At 44.4% G+C, this 17506-nt stretch overlaps 1 protein-coding gene across 1 annotated transcript in view; it reads left to right on the forward strand.

The window, feature by feature from the left end:
• The window catches only part of LOC142905598 (exosome complex exonuclease RRP44-like), a 90938-nt gene extending 73949 nt beyond the window's left edge, over positions 1-16989 (forward strand). The window contains exon 7 of the mRNA XM_076052223.1: positions 16852-16989. Within this exon, the coding sequence (XP_075908338.1) occupies positions 16852-16989 (138 nt within the window). The remainder of the gene's footprint in view (positions 1-16851) is intronic.
• Positions 16990-17506: the final 517 nt, after the last annotated feature.

The raw sequence follows: 17506 nt of genomic DNA on the forward strand, positions 1-17506 counted from the left end.
TTGTGGACTTTGCATGTTCTTCCCCTGTTGTGCACGCGTTTTCTCAGGGTTCTCAGCTTTCAAAAAAGAACAACCAATTCTAACAGTGAGATTTTACTTGCAAATTACTTAAACAGGGATTACACACCGTGGCAACATCGCCCCTTCTGTGAAAGCTGGACAGGACCCTCCTGCAAAACAGTGAGACTTCCCTGAGTAAACAAATGTAGCACGGTAATCTTTGAAATAATAAAATAAACTATTCACCCCTAGAGTGGACAGGGTAACGAGGGTGATCCTAGCAAGTGAGGGAGCTGTGCTCGGACGGAACGGACGACGGCTCCCAGCCGACCTCTTCGCCTTTGTAGATCTTGTCATCGTTGGAGGCCGGTCTCAGCTCTGCGAGGATCGCCTCAAACGTGGGGCACTCTAACGGCGCGTAGCTCCAGCAGTGGTGCATCACCTTGCGGCTGTGGGGCGAGGGGAGGGTGCGGTGAGGGTGCGAGGAAGGCGAATCGCGCACATGCTCGGACTGCGCTTTCACCTCTTCCAGTGCGCGTTCGTTCTCAGAATGGTTGAATGAGTGCCGATGATGTTAATGACGTCACAGAGGGGGATGAAGGGGATCAGGTGGCGAGGGGGGTGAGGGGGGGGGTGAGTAGGGAGAGGGTCATGAAGACATAAAATATCTACAGTATGGATTCACACAGCGGCGTCTAAATGCCACTGCATCTCCATACGTAGTGCAGAAACACTGGTCATGTTTATCTTGTAGTGAGAGAAGCAGTCTGTGGGTCTCTACAATGAGGGAAAAAGTATTTGATCCCCTGCTGATTTTGTACGTTTGCCCACTGACAAAGAAATGATCAGTCTATCATTTTAATGGTAGGTTTATTTGAACAGTGAGAGACAGAATAACAACAAAATCCAGAAAAACGCATGTCAAAAATGTTATAAATTGAGTTGCATTTTAATCAGGGAAATAAGTATTTGACCCCTCTGCAAAACATGACTTAGTACTTGGTGGCAAAACCCTTGTTGGCAATCACAGAGGTCAGACGTTTCTTGTAGTTGGCCACCAGGTTTGCACACATCTCAGGAGGGATTTTGTCCCACTCCTCTTTGCAGATCTTCTCCAAGTCATTAAGGTTTCGAGGCTGACGTTTGGCAACGCGAACCTTCAGCTCCCTCCACAGATTTTCTATGGGATTAAGGTCTGGAGACTGGCTAGGCCACTCCAGGACCTTAATGTGTTTCTTCTTGAGCCACTCCTTTGTTGCCTTGGCCGTGTGTTTTTGGTTATTGTCATGCTGGAATACCCATCCACGACCCATTTTCAATGCCCTGGCTGAGGGAAGGAGGTTGTCACCCAAGATTTGATGGTACATGGCCCCGTCCATCGTCCCTTTGATGCGGTGAAGTTGTCCTGTCCCCTTAGCAGAAAAACACCCCCAAAGCATAATGTTTCCACCTCCATGCTTGACGGTGGGAATTGTGTTCTTGGGGTCATAGGCAGCATTCCTCCTCCTCCAAACACAGCGAGTTGAGTTGATGCCATAGAGCTCCATTTTGGTCTCATCTGACCACAACACTTTCACCCAATTGTCCTCTGAATCATGCAGATGTTCATTGGCAGGGAAAAAAGTATTTGATCCCCTGCTGATTTTGTACGTTTGCCCACTGACAAAGAAATTATGAGTTTATATTTTTAATGGTAGGTTTATTTGAACAGTGACAGACAGAATAACAACAACAAAAAATCCAAAAAAATGCATGTCAAAAATGTTATAAATTGATTAGCATTTTAATGAGGGAAATAAGTATTTGACCCCCTCTCAATCAGAAAGATTTCTGGCTCCCAGGTGTCTTTTATACAGGTAACGAGCCGAGGTTAGGAGCACACTCTTGAAGGGAGTGCTCCTAATCTCAGCTTGTTACCTGTATAAAAGACACCTGTCCACAGAAGCAATCAATCAATCAGATTCCAAACTCTCCACCATGGCCAAGACCAAAGAGCTCTCCAAGGATGTCGGACAAGATTGTAGACCTACACAAGGCTGGAATGGGCTACAAGACCATTGCCAAGCAGCTTGGTGAGAAGGTGACAACAGTTGGTGCGATTATTCGCAAATGGAAGAAACACAAAAGAACTGTCAATCTCCCTTGGCCTGGGGCTCCATGCAAGATCTCACCTCGTGGAGTTGCAATGATCATGAGAACGGTGAGGAATCAGCCCAGAACTACACGGGAGGATCTTGTCAATGATCTCAAGGCAGCTGGGACCATAGTCACCAAGAAAACAATTGAGATTAGGAGCACTCCCTTTAAGAGTGTGCTCCTAATCTCAGCTCGTTACCTGTATCAAAGACATCTGGGAGCCAGAAATCTTTCTGATTGAGAGGGGGTCAAATACTTATTTCCCTCATTAAAATGCAAATCAATTTAATAACATTTTTGACATGCGTTTTTCTGGATTTGTTTGTTGTTATTCTGTCTCTCACTGTTCAAATAAACCTACCATTAAAATTATAGACTGATCATTTCTTTGTCAGTGGGCAAACGTACAAAATCAGCAGGGGATCGAATACTTTTTTCCCTCATTGTATGTGAGGAGTCTGTGGGTCGCAACAGCACGTACGGCTGGAAGTAGGACATTCCAGACTAAGAGGGTTCATAATGGCCTTGTCAACGAGACTGAACCAGCCAGCACAACTCACTGCCAATAACACATCACGTAATTCACCCTTAAGCAATTGTTCAATCAATTAATTGAATCACTACAATTAAAATCAAAGAATATCCCAGAACAAACACTTCGCACTCTCCTCCGTCAGCCACCTGCATCCACAATAGAAACGCATCAGTCCAGCAGTGGATAAAACCTGGTGTGGGAGGTATGGGGGGGGCGGCTTACACTTGCGGTGGACAGCAGGGGGGTGGCTGCATGCAGTAGCCATCGCAGATCAAGCGGTAGAACTTGTCATCGACTGCCATGCGCCAGGGTAAGGGGCCTCTCCTACACCCACACACATCACACACCGAGCGGCACACACGTCACACCAAGGAGCACGCACATCACACACCGAGCAGGTTGCACAGGGCTCCTTTATCAAGACAAACGTGGAGCAGATTACAACTACAACTCTACGCCTGTCACAATGCCCCCCTCTCCCCCCCCCCCCAGTTTATGGGGGGGCGCGGGCCTCACTCCCCCCTTCGCGTCAGCCCCTACTAATAAATGGTCCGGTTGCATTGTGAATGCACCACTCGAATGACGTGCAGTCCCGTGGCGCACTGTAACGGGCTCGTGATTTACTCACTAAAATTCAACGTAAAAAAATAAAAACGATCCCAAGACATTTAAAATAAAGTATGGCCATCGTGTGTCAGCATCACAGGCGAAAATTGGCATGTAAAAATAAACTTCACTGCGACTCACTCAATTGGGATTGCTCGCAGCAAACAGCACTTGACCTGCTTACAGGTTAGGTGCTGAATAACCGTGTGTCACACAGAGAACAGTTGCCACTGAGGGTGCCCTTTTCAAATGCTTGAGATGTGATTATCGCGTGTAAATGTGCACACTAAAATAACGAAAAAATTCTAAGCGAACTATTATCGTTTCAGGTGGCAGGGTGGTGCAGCGGTGATCTTTGACCCTTGCAACAAGAAGGGCCTTGGTTAATTATCCGACTGGCACTTTGCGGACTTTTCTATGTTCTCCCCTTTGTTCTCTATGGGTTATCCAGTTTGCTCACATAGCTAGAAAACACACAATCACAATGTAACTGGGTATTGGCCAAGCATCCCAATGCTAAAGTTACCTGGAAATTACTTCATTGGGATGACACTCGGCAGCAGAGCCGGATGATGGCATTGCTGGAGCCCTATGCCATTGTTAAGCTTAAGAGGCCCCTTCTATGAATGCCTGTATATTTTTGTCAGCAGAATGAAAATAACTGCTTTGGAGAGTCTTTTTTTCTCACCGATCTTAATTTTTTTAAACAATTATGTTAAAACTCGAAACATCGTGTCCATTTCTTGTTTCGTATTTAGAGACCCCCCCCTCTCTTAATGCGAGGCCCTAAGCTGTAAGTGTAGCCGGTGTGAGCTCGCCTGTGATGAATCACACGTATAATTGTGCACTCTTATTTTCTATGGGTGGCCAGGAGAATTTATTATTATTTAAGTGAATGCAATGGTGATCAGGGGATTGGATCCAGAGCCCCACGTACACAGTAGAGTACAAGGGAACGCCCACAATACAGATTTGAGCTGACCTCCGGATTGAGAAATTGACTGGCGGTGTTGTGACGTACAGGGTGTTTCTGATCGCTATTGCGACCGTCCTGTCCCGACGGGAGGAGAGAGGACAGGGTGGACCGGCTGCATGAGCTTACTCTCCGGCACTGCACAGCACAACATCGCCTCCCTACTGCAAAAATACTCGGCAGGACCCTCCTGAAAATAAAAAGTCTTCGGAATCAGTGAGGCCTGTCCTTGGGAGGACAGGCGTAGTCTTGGTCGTCACAAGCGAACATTTATTTCTCCACATTAATTTGTATCCCCGGGTTACCATCAGGGCTGGGCGCTGCAAGCTTAGCTTCTGAGATCTGATGAGACTGGTAGCCGTTTTGTAAAAGGTAATTTCGGCATCTGGAGCCCAAGCATGCAACAACTCTATGCAACTTCTTGGTTCTTTTGGTAAAGTCACGTAGAATGGAAATAAAATAATAAAAATAAAACAATAAAAAATTAAATTCTCACGACGTTTCGGCCACAACACAAGTAGCCTTCTTCAGGTGAAGGAACAGAACTCTAGGATGACAGCGCTTCAATAACTGCTGCTAAGATTCGCAGCGTCTTTTAAGCTAGGTGGGAGAGGTAAAGCGCCTTGACAAAGGAGTTTACATATCAAACAGGATAATTTAGCATTGAAATAGCTGTGTTAAAGTGTTGGATCAGCAGGGTGTTAAAGTCAGAAATTAGCATGTAACTGGGAGATTAGCATGATGTTAATGTGAGCGATTAGCATGCGACTGGTCACGGAAATAGCTATGTTAAGTCAAAGTTTCCATCTCAACAGAGGCATTTAGTATATGGACGCTAAAGGACTGCAACTACCCAACTATTATACAATTAACCGATGTGAAAAAAACTAAGTATAAACAACATCAATATAATAAATGTACTCAATATGTTCTTCAATACGTTGAGCTATAAACATAAAGTAACTGAGTATACACTACACTATATAATGAATACCATATAGTAAACTAATTAATAAAACTAAAATATCAACTACATCAATGTTATCAATAAACTCTATATACTCTCCAATCAGCTGAGCTACTAACAATAAGTCATTATACATTACAATGCCCTATGGCGAAAAAATGGGTGGCGGTTTTTTCCTTCTTTCCAACGTTAGCACCACGGAGAGCGACGAGCCTCGTTCAGACGGACGAGTCCATCCATGCTCGGAACGGAGGAGGGGGGAGAAACAGCCATGATGTGCTGCTCTGTCCTGTGTTGCGTTAGAACCATGCCATAAACTTGACTACTATACATTGTAACGTTATACCTTCCAATATAAACTACATTGTATAATATCGTATACGCAGCCCAATGTAAGCTCTAACATTATGCATTATATTGATATGTCTTCAACTAAACTTTTTCCTACATTACACTACTATACACCGTAATATACACTACCATAGACAAACCCACCCTTGAATTACACAATGCGTTACTTTACACTACCCTATACTTTAGACTGTAAAATGTTAGACTTGTAATATTACACTATGTATTATTCTACCAACCCTACTGTATACCACACTGCTGTATATTCACAATACAATTACGATACTATATATTGCCTTATGAATTATGTTAAACATTACAATGTTATACTATTTATTATATAACATGCTATAAACCATACCATTGACCATCGTGTGAAGAGGCAGTGCCAGCGAATGGACTGCAGTCTGAATGTCACCATAAAATACAATCAATTAAAAACTGAAATTGTTTATAACGTCTTTCCAATGAAATTTTGATTTAAAGCTTTCGTGACTGCAGTAATTCATATGCTTAGTTCTTTCGGTAAAGTCACGTTGAAGGGAAACAACAAAATAATAAAATATATAAAACAATAAAAATTCTAACAACGTTTCGACCATAACACAAACCAATTCCTCGACCACATCAATTCCATACACCCAGCCATCAGATTCACCATGGAGGTCGAAAAAGATGGCAAGCTACCCTTTTTGGATGTCCTAATTAAAAGGAGACCTGATGGTTCAATGAGCCACTCTGTTGACAGGAAAGCTACGCATACGAATGCTTACTTAAAACCGGATTCCCACCACCATTCATGCCAGAAGAACTCCCTCATCAAGACTCTATAGCATAGAGCCCAATGCATTTCCGACCAGGAACACATTGCCAGTGAACTTAAGCACGTACACCAAGCTCTCAAGGCTAATGGTTACTCCGACTACACAATCCGCAAAGCCATCACTCCAGCCATGAAGAAGGATCCTCTTGAGGAGCCATTCAAAACCATCACCTTACCCTACATTGCGGGGGTCACAAAAAAGATCTCCAAAATCCTGAATAAACACAAGATCCAGGTCCGATTCAACACAGTACATAAAATCCGTGATCTGGTTCCGTCTGTAAAAGATGTGGTTCCAGACATACAGTACCCGGGCGTCTACAAACTAAGTTGCCTCTGTGGTAGCAGTTACATTGGAGAAACCAAACGACATATCTGGGACCGCATCCGTGAACATAAAGCAGACTTGAAACACGGTAGGACGAGCACCTCAGCCGTGGCAGATCACTTATAATTCAGTGGGCTCACATGACATTGACTTCTCCAAGACGGACGTTCTCTGCAAGCCATCCGGCTACCATGAGAGATTCGTTCATGAGGCCATCCACATATACAAACACAGAAACAATTTCAACCGAGAAGATGGATTCTGGCTTAGTAACCATTGGAAAGACGTTATAAACCATTTTGGTACTTAATTGATTGTATTTTATGGTGACTTTCAGATCGCAGTCCATTCGCTGCCACTGCCTCTTAATACCTTTCACACGACGGTCAATGGTATGGTTTATAGCAGGGGTGTCCAAACTTTTTTTCCCGAGGGCCACATACAGAAAAATATACGAAGGATTGGGCCACTCACTAGACGTGAGGTATACTGCCTCACTTCTCATGCACTAATATTGTAAAAATCAATCAAATGCAGGTAAATTACATTTGATTATTGAACATGTTTGAAGAAAAAAAGCCTCCATCATAGCTCTTCATTAGTAGATATTAATTTTATTTTTTACAAAAAGGTTGGCAGGTAATTCTCTCAGTGACAGCCTCAGATTGGTTCTTAGGGTGCTGATCCCCCTTCATTGTCCATATGAAGGGAGAGACAAGAAGACAAATAGGGGATGTGGATATTTCAACCTTATTACACAAATAAATTATTGGGCTTGTTAACACATCAACTAACGTTTGTTAAAACAATTGTCATCAACTTTAATTGACTGAATTTATGAAGTAATTGGGCTTATTAACAAATGAAAACGGTGTGTATATTTTTAACTCACCTGTAATGGGAATAATGTTACGCTCAGTGGGAACAGTGATGCTGCACTTTAGTCTGAAGGATAGCTGGCAGGTCAGGAGTAAGTTTGGTGGTTGAGATGCGAAGGACGTCACGGAGATGGCTGTCGGTCGTTCTGGTTCTCAGCCTGCTTTTGTTCAGCGTTAACAGAGAGAATGTCTGCTCACTTATGTATGTTGAGCCGAACAGACTCATCATTCGTTTTGCATGGCGTCTCGTCGGAGGAAACTTGGCCTTTTCCAAACTCCGGTAGAAGTCAGGTAGGGAGAGAAGCTGATGCTGATTCTTCAGAGAATCATCACACTGAATTTCGATCAGTTCTAATTGCAGACTCTCCTCCACTTCTTTTGCATCCATTGAAAACGGAGCCGCAAACAGTGTGATTTCCTTCTCAATGACAGAAAAATCTTGGAAGCGCTGACTGAATTCTGTCATGAGAGATGTGATCACAGACACATATTCTCCCATTTTTGCAGAGAGCTTGGCATTTGGAAATGCGCATTGATTTCGGTCAGCGTGGGGAAGTGCGCTACATTGAAGTTGCGCAGTTGTGACTCGAAGAGACGGAGCTTCGCACGGAATGCTTTCATGTGCACATACAGCTGTGGTACCAGCTGCTCTTTGCCTTGTAGTCTCGTGAGATCAACTAAAAAAGCCAGGCCTGCCAACCATAAAGGGTCACTGATCTCATGGAGAGGTCTGCCCTTTTCTTTCAAAAACTTGTCGATATTTGATCTCAGGGAATAAAACCACTGCAGCACGGAGCCGCGACTGAGCCAGCGCACTTGGGAATGGTAGAGTAGGTCCCCGTATTCAGCATCGACATCAGAGAGGAACGCTTGCAATTCTCTGTGGTAAAGCCCTCGGGCCATAATTTTTTGACATTTTTCACAACTGTGTTCATCACATCGCCAAGCTGGATTATCTTGGCACAGAGGGCTTCTTGGTAGATGATACAGTGCATTTTAACAGTCTCACCTCCGCTCTCCTGCACCTTGGCACTCACCATAGAAGCCATTCCTTTGCGCTCGCCTGTCATTGCTGGAGCCCCATCCATTGTAATTCCACACAGCTTGTCCCATTTAAGTCCAGCCTGGTTAATTGAATCTGACACAGCTTCAAAACATATCCTTCCCAGTTGTTGTCCCCTTTAGACTCCGAAGATCAAGCAGTTCCTCCGTAATGCAAAAATTCTCATCAACTCCCCGCAAAAAAATTAACAGCCGTGCAGTGTCCGTGGCATCTGTGCTCTCATCACATGCAATCGAGTAAAAATCGAAAGCACAAGCTTTATCTGACACTTGCTGTTTTAAGTTAGCCGACAAGTCTTCAATTCGCCGCACAACCTTATTTCTGGACATACTAACATCGTTAAAATCCTGCATTTTCTCCAGGCACATTCCCACGACTTTAGTGAGGCACTGTTTGATGAAGTCACCGTCTGAGAAAGGTTTCCCGTGTAGGGCAATGAGTTGAGCTACTTCATTGCTGGCTATTGTTGCATTTTCTTGAGCTTTGTTAGCACGGAAAAAAAAACCCTGCTGCTGCGTTAGCAGGCTAGCTTGCCATTTGCTTTACCTTCTCTCTCCGCTCGGCGCCAGTGTAGGACGTGAAGGTCTGATGTTTCGTTTCATAATGCCGTCGTACATTGTACTCTTTCATCACGGCAACACTCTCATTACAAATCAAACAAACACACTTCCCCTTGGTTTCTATGAAAAAACATTCATTTTTCCACCGAGTCTGAAATTTTCTGCACTCGCTTGCAATCTTGCGTCTCTTCGGTTCCGGCATTTTTGGTGACCCTGAGCAAATGTTTTCTTCGATTGCTTGCTTTGTGGAGACGCTGCCTTGTTCAAGACAATAGCGCCATCTAGTGTTTAAATTAAGAAATGCAATACAGTGGGCCATAGTCCATTATATTTTTAAACTTTGATACGGGCCCATTAAAAATGGATGGCGGGCCGCAGTTGGCCCGCGGGCCGTAGTTTGGACACCCCTGGTTTATAGCATGTTATATAATAATAAATAGTATAACATTGTAATGTTTAACATAATTCATAAGGCAATATATAGTATTGTAATTTTATAGTGAATATACAGCTGTGTGGTATACAGTAGGGTTGGTAGAATAATACATAGTGTAATATTACAAGTCTAATATTTTACAGTCTAAAGTATAGGGTAGTCTAAAGTAACGCATTGTGTAATTCAAGGGTGGGTTTGTCTATGGTAGTGTATATTACGGTGTATAGTTGTGTAATGTAGGAAAAAGTTTATTTGGAGACATATCAATATAATGCATAATGTTAGAGCTTACATTGGGCTGTGTATACGGTATTATACAATGTAGTTTAGATTGGAAGGTATAACATTACAATGTATAGTAGTCTAGTGTATGGCATGGTTGTAATGCAACACAGGACAGAGCAGCACATCGTGGCTGTTTCTCCCCCCTCCTCCGTTCCGAGCATGGATGGACTCGTCCGTCTGAACGAGGCTCGTCGCTCTCCGTGGTGCTAACGTTGGAAAGAAGGAAAAAACCGCCACCCATTTTTTTCGCCATATGGCATTGTAATGTATAATGACTTATTGTTAATAGCTCAGCTGATGGAGAGTATATAGAGTTTATTGATAACATTGATGTAGTTTGTATTTTAGTTTTTAGTAGTTTACTATATGGTATTCATTAGATAGTGTAGTGTATTCCCAGTTACTTTATGTTTATAGCTCAATTTATTGAAGAATATATTGAGTACATTTATTATATTGATGAAGTTTCTACTTAGTTTTTTTTCACATCGGTTTATTGTATGATAGTTGGGTAGTTGCAGTCCTTTAGCGTCCATATACTAAATGCCTCTGCTGATATGTAAACTTTGACTTTAACATAGCTATTTCCGTGACCAGTCACATGCTAATCCCTCACATTAACATCATGCTAATCTCCCAGTTACATGCTAATTTCTGACTTTAACACCCTGCTGATCCAACACTTTAACGCAGCTATTTAAATGCTAAATTATCCTGTTTGATATGTAAACTCCTTTGTCAAGGCGCTTTACCTCTCCCACCTAGTTTAAACGACACTGCGAATCTTAGCAGCAGTCATTGAAGTGCTGTCGTCCCGACAGTTCTGTTCCTTCACCTGAAGAAGGCTACTTGTGTTGTGGCCGAAACGTCGTGAAAATTTTATTTTTTATTACGTTTTATTTTTTTATTTTTTCCATTCTACGTTACTTTACCGAAAGAACCAAGAAGATGAATCCCTGCAGTCACGAAAGCTTTAAATCTGAACTTTACGCAATTAAAAATCATAGTGTGGTAGATAAGACTACAATCGTTGTCTGCTGTGAGGATCTTCTGTACTCAGGGCCCCGAATGTTTGTAGCAAGTGAAAGTTTGTCTCAGCAAAATATAAGATTTCTCACAGTAGCATACCGTATGACCACACGTCGCTCTGCACCTTGTAGAGCCCATGGAACATGCTTTCTGAAGACATCCACTTTACAGGCAGAGGCACCTAATGGACATGACCGCATGGCCACAAGCACAACAACAATACGTTCAGTAAATTCAGTTCAGGCCGATGCATCGCGATTCGTCATACGTTTTTTGCGTGAGGCCACATATTCATCTGGCCAAATTAGCGTCATCTAGCCCTCCACTACCCTGAAGGGTTAAATGTGTAGTGACATCACGGGATGTCACTGTGTAGTGCCGGCCCTATTGACATCGCGGATACCACTCTGGTGTGGGTGTAGTACCGGCCCTAGAGGGGCTCGGTCAGCGCTGATTGATCCCGCTGGATGGCATCACGCTTGGCGTGCAGTGCCAACCCAACAGGATAGGGTGTGGGAGTGCCGGCCGTAGGAAACGGGTTACTAAATGCCATGGCACTCTGGTTGACCCGAGAGGACACGTGACCGGTTAAGTCTACAAAGGGGCCCCAAGTGGGGGCTAGGGGTGGTCACGTGGTCGGGGTCCAGATCCTGCTGCTCGATGATTCTAGAAGGTGGTCGTGGCCAAGGGCGGAGCCAGCCACGCCACAGAGAATATAAGCTGGGTCCCCCAGAGGGACCGGCGTTGTTGTTCATCCTGAAGAACCTTTGTCTACGTCTACGTTCTACCGAGTCTCCAACACATGGACTGGGACCCGAGCTGTGGTCCCGTTCTGTCGTAGCTAGTCATGTTGTAATTAGTGTAGTTAGCCTGGTGGTCACCACCACAGGTTGTTATTCTGGGCCAGTTACCCCGTGTACCACATGGGGGGGGGGGGGGGAGGAGGAAGGGGATTTGTGAAATTGCTCCATATTTTGAACTGTCGGCAGAGCAGGGAGATTGAATCCAATTGCCGACCTCTGGATTGCAAGTCCAGGTTGGGAGAGCCATTGCACCACCGTGTGTGGCAGCACCCCCCACTCTTTTTTTCTTAGGGGCTGTGCAAAATAAAAAACATTGAGTACAATTAAAGTGATGGGCCTTCCATTCCGATGATGGTGATGACATTCGCGATACTGATAATGATGCTGATGATGCTAAGTAAGGTGAAGGACTCACTTTGTCCTTCACCACGTAGTTGGGGTCAGTCTGGACGTTCCGTGCCAGCCCAAAGTCGCAAACCTTGGCGATGTGTCCATGCGTTACCAGCAAATTCCTCGCAGTCAGGTCGCGGTGGATGCACTAAAAAAAAGAAAAAAATTCCCTGTGTGGCCTTCAACAAACTTGGGGCAACTTCTGTGAAGGTCGGCCACAGTACACGACGGGGTGGGTGCCCAGCACCACGCCCGGCCGCCTTTGTCTCCCCAGTGTAGATGTTTACACACCGCACCAGGTACTCATTTGAGACTGAGTCCATCTGGGGAGGCCCAAGACCGGTTCAGATAATTGTCACTGGTGTTGGCCGTGAGCGGGAATCGAACTCTGGCCATTGGGTCCGTAGCGCAGTGAACTAACCACTGAGCGACCACTCGCCACCCAGACAGACATATTAAGGGCAACAAAGACGTGCACCACAGACACAGTCACATACAAAGACACAGTTAAACACGCACAGTCACAGAGATACAGTTAAACATACTCTTTGGTTCTTTCGGTAAAGTAACATAGGTATAAAATAAAACAAATCACGACGTTTTGGGCGCAACACAAGCATCCCTCATCAGGTGGGAAAGCATGATCTGCTGCTGAGGCAGACTGTTTTAAAAAGTTTGAAATAGGTGTAGCCCAAGGGTCATAAAGAAGTGGGCGGGGCTAGTGATGTTAATGTGAGAAATTAGCATGTAAATGTAAGATCGGAGAGCGGCCTCCTCGACGAGGGCTTCAAATCAAGACAGTTAAACACGCGCAGTCACACATGGTCAAATTGAAACACAGAGGTGAATTTCCGGAGGTTCTTAAAGATGGTCATGGCCCTGTAGGGATAGAGACAGACAGGCACGGAGACACATACCGAGAGACACAGAGACAGGTTAAAATCATCACGTATTTTCATCATTATGTTCCACCACTCTTTTAACCGAGGAGAGAGGCTCACTGCTGATTCACTCCTCTCGCGACTCACGTTCTTGTGAGCGAGGAAGGCCATACCGCTCGCGACCTGCTCCGAGAAGCTCGGGAGGTTGTCCACCCCGGATGGAGTAGAGTCGCTCACGATCGCTTCTCTCTCCGACGACGACGCGTCCCAGCCTGGGGCGCACAAGGAAGCCCGGACGATTCAGAAATGCCCTAACTATAGAGTATCTATAGTAGATCATCGATTATTCGGCGGCTACGGGGGGGAAGGGGACGCCAAATTTTTTAACAACGCCGGATATTCACTACATAATAATTTGAAAAAGCAAATTTTTTGCACATTCTTGCATAGCATTGTTTTTAAATGTTGTGAATGTTTTGTTGTCTTTTGAATTAGTTTACTATATGAAATTGGTATGAATGAACATACAAATACACAAAAATAAATATCCTACTGTAAAATGTAACCTATTTACTGTACCGTACTTACCAATCCAATCTCAAAGACTCTGAATGGAGTGATGTATATACGTGCAGCATTGTCATTTTTTAAGTTGTATTTAGTGTATAATGTACCGTCTATAATATTTAACACTGAAATGAAGTCGGTGGCCGCTCTGGTTAATACCGCGGTCTACTTCGCAGTAGACACAGTTAGAGCGAACACGTACATGATTCGAAAAAGAGAGTCGGCCAAGTGTTGTGTGGTGTAATTATCCAAATTTGAGGAATTTACTCGCAAATTACTCCATCGGGGAAGCTGCCTAATAACATCACAAACCCACTTGGCAGGGTAAAGCCCGCTTGCAAGGCTGTGGCTGCACAGGGGCAGCTGCCCCCAGTCCATGGAAACTGGTACTGATGTAGTTTACGAATCGCCATGGGCGGCATGGTGGCACATTGGTAAGTAACCCTTGCGCCTTGCAGCAAGAAAGCTGGGCTTGATTCCTGACTCGGGCGCGTTTCGGCGTGAAGTTGTCATCTTCTCTCCCCCTGTTCGTGAGTGTGTAAGTGCAGTGAAGTGTTTGAGTGTGTGAGTGAGTGAGTTAGCGTGAATGTGTGAGTGTGTGAAGATTGTATGTTCTCCCCCTCTTCTGGGTCTCCTCCGTGTTCTCAAGTTTCCTCCCATAGTAAAAAAAAATACCCAATACAACGAGTCTGGCATTGGGCAAAACATCCCAATACTGAAAAATCACCTGCAAATTACTCAATTGGGACTACACAGTGACGGCAAAAACTTCGCAGGACCCTCATGAAGAAGTCTTGAGTTTTTGCACAGTAAACAAATGTAATAATAAATCTTGACTTAAAGCTTTTGTGACTGCAGGAAGACATATTCCTTGGGTCTTTCGGTAACGTCACGTAGATAGGTTCAAATAAAATAACCAAAAATAACAAAAAACTACGACGTTTCGATCGCAACAGAAGCCTTCGTCATCAGGAAGAAAAAACGAGAGGGGGACAGCTGCTGAGGCAGACAGTCTGCCTTATCTGAACCGGTGTTGTGCCTATCCTAGGTAAACTCTGTCTTAAATGAGTACCTGGTGCAGTGTGTAGGCATGAGCACTGGGGAGACAGGGGTGGCTGCATGCGCGTGGTGCTGGCCACCCACCTCCTCGTGGGCCATGCCGCCTAACAGCAGCACAGTCTGTTAAGGCTTATTTGGGTGATCTTCATCTTTGTTGTACACTTGTGCCATCTTGTGTGTCCGCTGTCACAGATTCCAGGCTACAACCCTCCGGAGTCCACCCCATGGGGCTCCCCTTCTCCCCGGCCCAAAAAACCCAGACAGTACTCGTGCATCATGCATACGGTGTCATCAAGAGGTAAGAGGTGCATGAGTGGGCACACACTCTGGGTTTTACATCTGCAGAGTTAGTTAAGTGTACATTGTGCTCGCAAGCAGAGGTGAACAATAAAAAAATCAGTGGCGGTTATGAGAAACGCTACCCTGAAGTAACGGGCGGTTTGCACTCTGAACTTGCAATCCAGAAGTTACTGGTCCGTTTTCCCATCGCAGCGTTTGAAACAGTATCGCAATTTTCTTAAATTTACAATTTTTACCTTTCCAACCAGTACAAACAGTCAGGTGAGGTGTATAAGCGTCACTATGTATGAATAGTTTAGGACATCTTATGCCCACTTCTTAACCAGCCAAAACACTGACCCCCTTGTGACGAAGGTGATTTCACAAAAATATTGGTTACTGAATCGGTGGTGTTTATTGACTAACCACAAAACACTGTGATCCATTCTGGTATATCTCAAGATGTTCCGTGATCCACCAGAAAGCTATGAACAACAGTTATCCGGATGGATTTAACCGAGTAATACAACACGACAGACATGCCAAGTGCTAGTGCGATCTATTGGTAGAAAAGTTATGTTTTTAATCCATGAATTCTTAGTCAGGGATTCTTATTTGCCATAGACTATGAGGATTATTACTTTATATTAGAGGTGTTTGTTCTTATTTGTCCTGAGATCCACAACCACCATTTTTTGCGATCATCCACCTCTGAATTGCGATCAACATATCGGCCACCACTTATCTAAAGTTCAAAACCTGCAATTGTGCCAGACTTGGCCTGCAGGAATGGGCCTTTAGGGCGGCCACTCAGAGGGCAAAACTCTGTGGGGAATACAAGCAACAGCTTCGTAGGCTGTGTCTCCACTCTCACAGTCACAAAGTGTAATTGTACATGGTGATACCTGCACGGGTCACGTGATGGATAGCCAATTGAATGTTTACATCGCGAGATAATTTCCTGCAAGGCATGTTAGGTTTACTTATTCTTGTGAGGAGCCGTTTACGTTATGAAGGGGTAGGGATCAGCTGCATAGAGCAAAGTGAATATGAAATTCCCCGAGCTGTTGCTGTTTAAACCGTGGTGGGTTTAAAGGAGACACGAGGTGTTTTACGCAGCAGACCCCCATCGGCCTCTGTGTGAACACACAAGGAGTGTTTTTGTTAAGAAAAATGTCGGGTTGTCAGAAAATTGAAAGGTTTGTTTTCAAATGCGCAGTTCAATTTCGTTAGAGCTACTGTTTTCCTTAAGACGTGCAAAGATAATTTATGACAAAAACATTGACACGTTTGCAAATTGTTTCGTAAATGGTCGTAACTTTGCTCAGTATATACTTGGGGAATAATTCTCAACAGTGGTAAAAATTTGAGCGAGTTGACGTCTTCAACACTTTGTAAATGTCTTTCAACTTTTTTAGCTGAATCGTATATATACAAGCATAAACACGTAATTAGTTCTACGCATTTATATACAAAATTAAACCGATTTATTTTCCATGCATGCTCTGTTGTCTTGGTTACTGTAAGTCGTTACGTGCACCACTGCTGGATGAACATCTCGCCACGTTGTGTTGTTGGACGTCAGGTTTAGTTTGACCATACTTCACCATGCTGGTCATTGTTGGATGATAATAATATCCACTTGTAACGCGCCACCGCATGGTATTCGCTCGCTCTCGAATAGAGAGTTATGTACCGCCGTTTCACATGCAAAATCGATTCTCAATCCCTGGGCCAACTTGCTCCTGATTAACATTCGATTTGCCACGTTTAGATCTCGGAGGTGATTGAATCCGCCGGCTTAAAGGCTTGTTGAGCCACTCAGAGGAGCAATTAAAGCAAATTGTTTCCAAAGCAAAGCGCGAGCTCGAATGTTTGTCCGTGTTCTCTTCAAACCACCAGTTGAAGGCTGGCCTCTGCCCACTTCGACCGTGCGGAGGCCCTGGCCATCGGGGAGGCCCCCTGGCCCCCGTGGTGCCTCACCACAAACGTGGGGCCCGGTGGGCCGCGTCGACTGCCGTGATCGCGTACAGGTGGTGAAACTGCCACACATGAACCATAATACCTTGCTGATCTCGTGTCAAGGAGAATAAACCAGCAGACCTTCGTTAACAATGGGAATGATCGGTAAGGGAACACATTGGGCTCTACAGAGGCACTCCACTATTATACACCACTACTCTACAGTACACATTGGGCTCTATGGAGGCCTGTCGTAAAGGAATTACTCGTTAACATGGGGTGGTCGTTAAGAGGGGTTCTATTGTATATAACAAGTTTAAATATTAAATAAGTTAATAGAGAGTACTCAACTGAGATGGCGGAGGAGTTTGCTAAACTCACAATACAAAGGCCACTGTCCCAGCCTCTGTGGTTGGACCATCTCTAGCTCCACCCACCTACCTTGATGCACCTATCTCAGGCCTATATAAGACCTTGTCTCAGCAACTTTCTCTCTCACCTGAAGACGATTGCTTGTGCTGCGATCGAAACGTCGTGATATTTTTGTTATTTTTTTATCTACGTAGCTTCACCAAAAGACCTATAGAATATAATC

Source organism: Petromyzon marinus, chromosome 55 (assembly GCF_048934315.1).
Source record: "Petromyzon marinus isolate PM22_M1 ecotype Great Lakes invasive population chromosome 55, UKy_Petmar_22M1.pri1.0, whole genome shotgun sequence".
In the NCBI taxonomy this organism is placed as follows: Eukaryota; Metazoa; Chordata; class Hyperoartia; order Petromyzontiformes; family Petromyzontidae; genus Petromyzon; species Petromyzon marinus.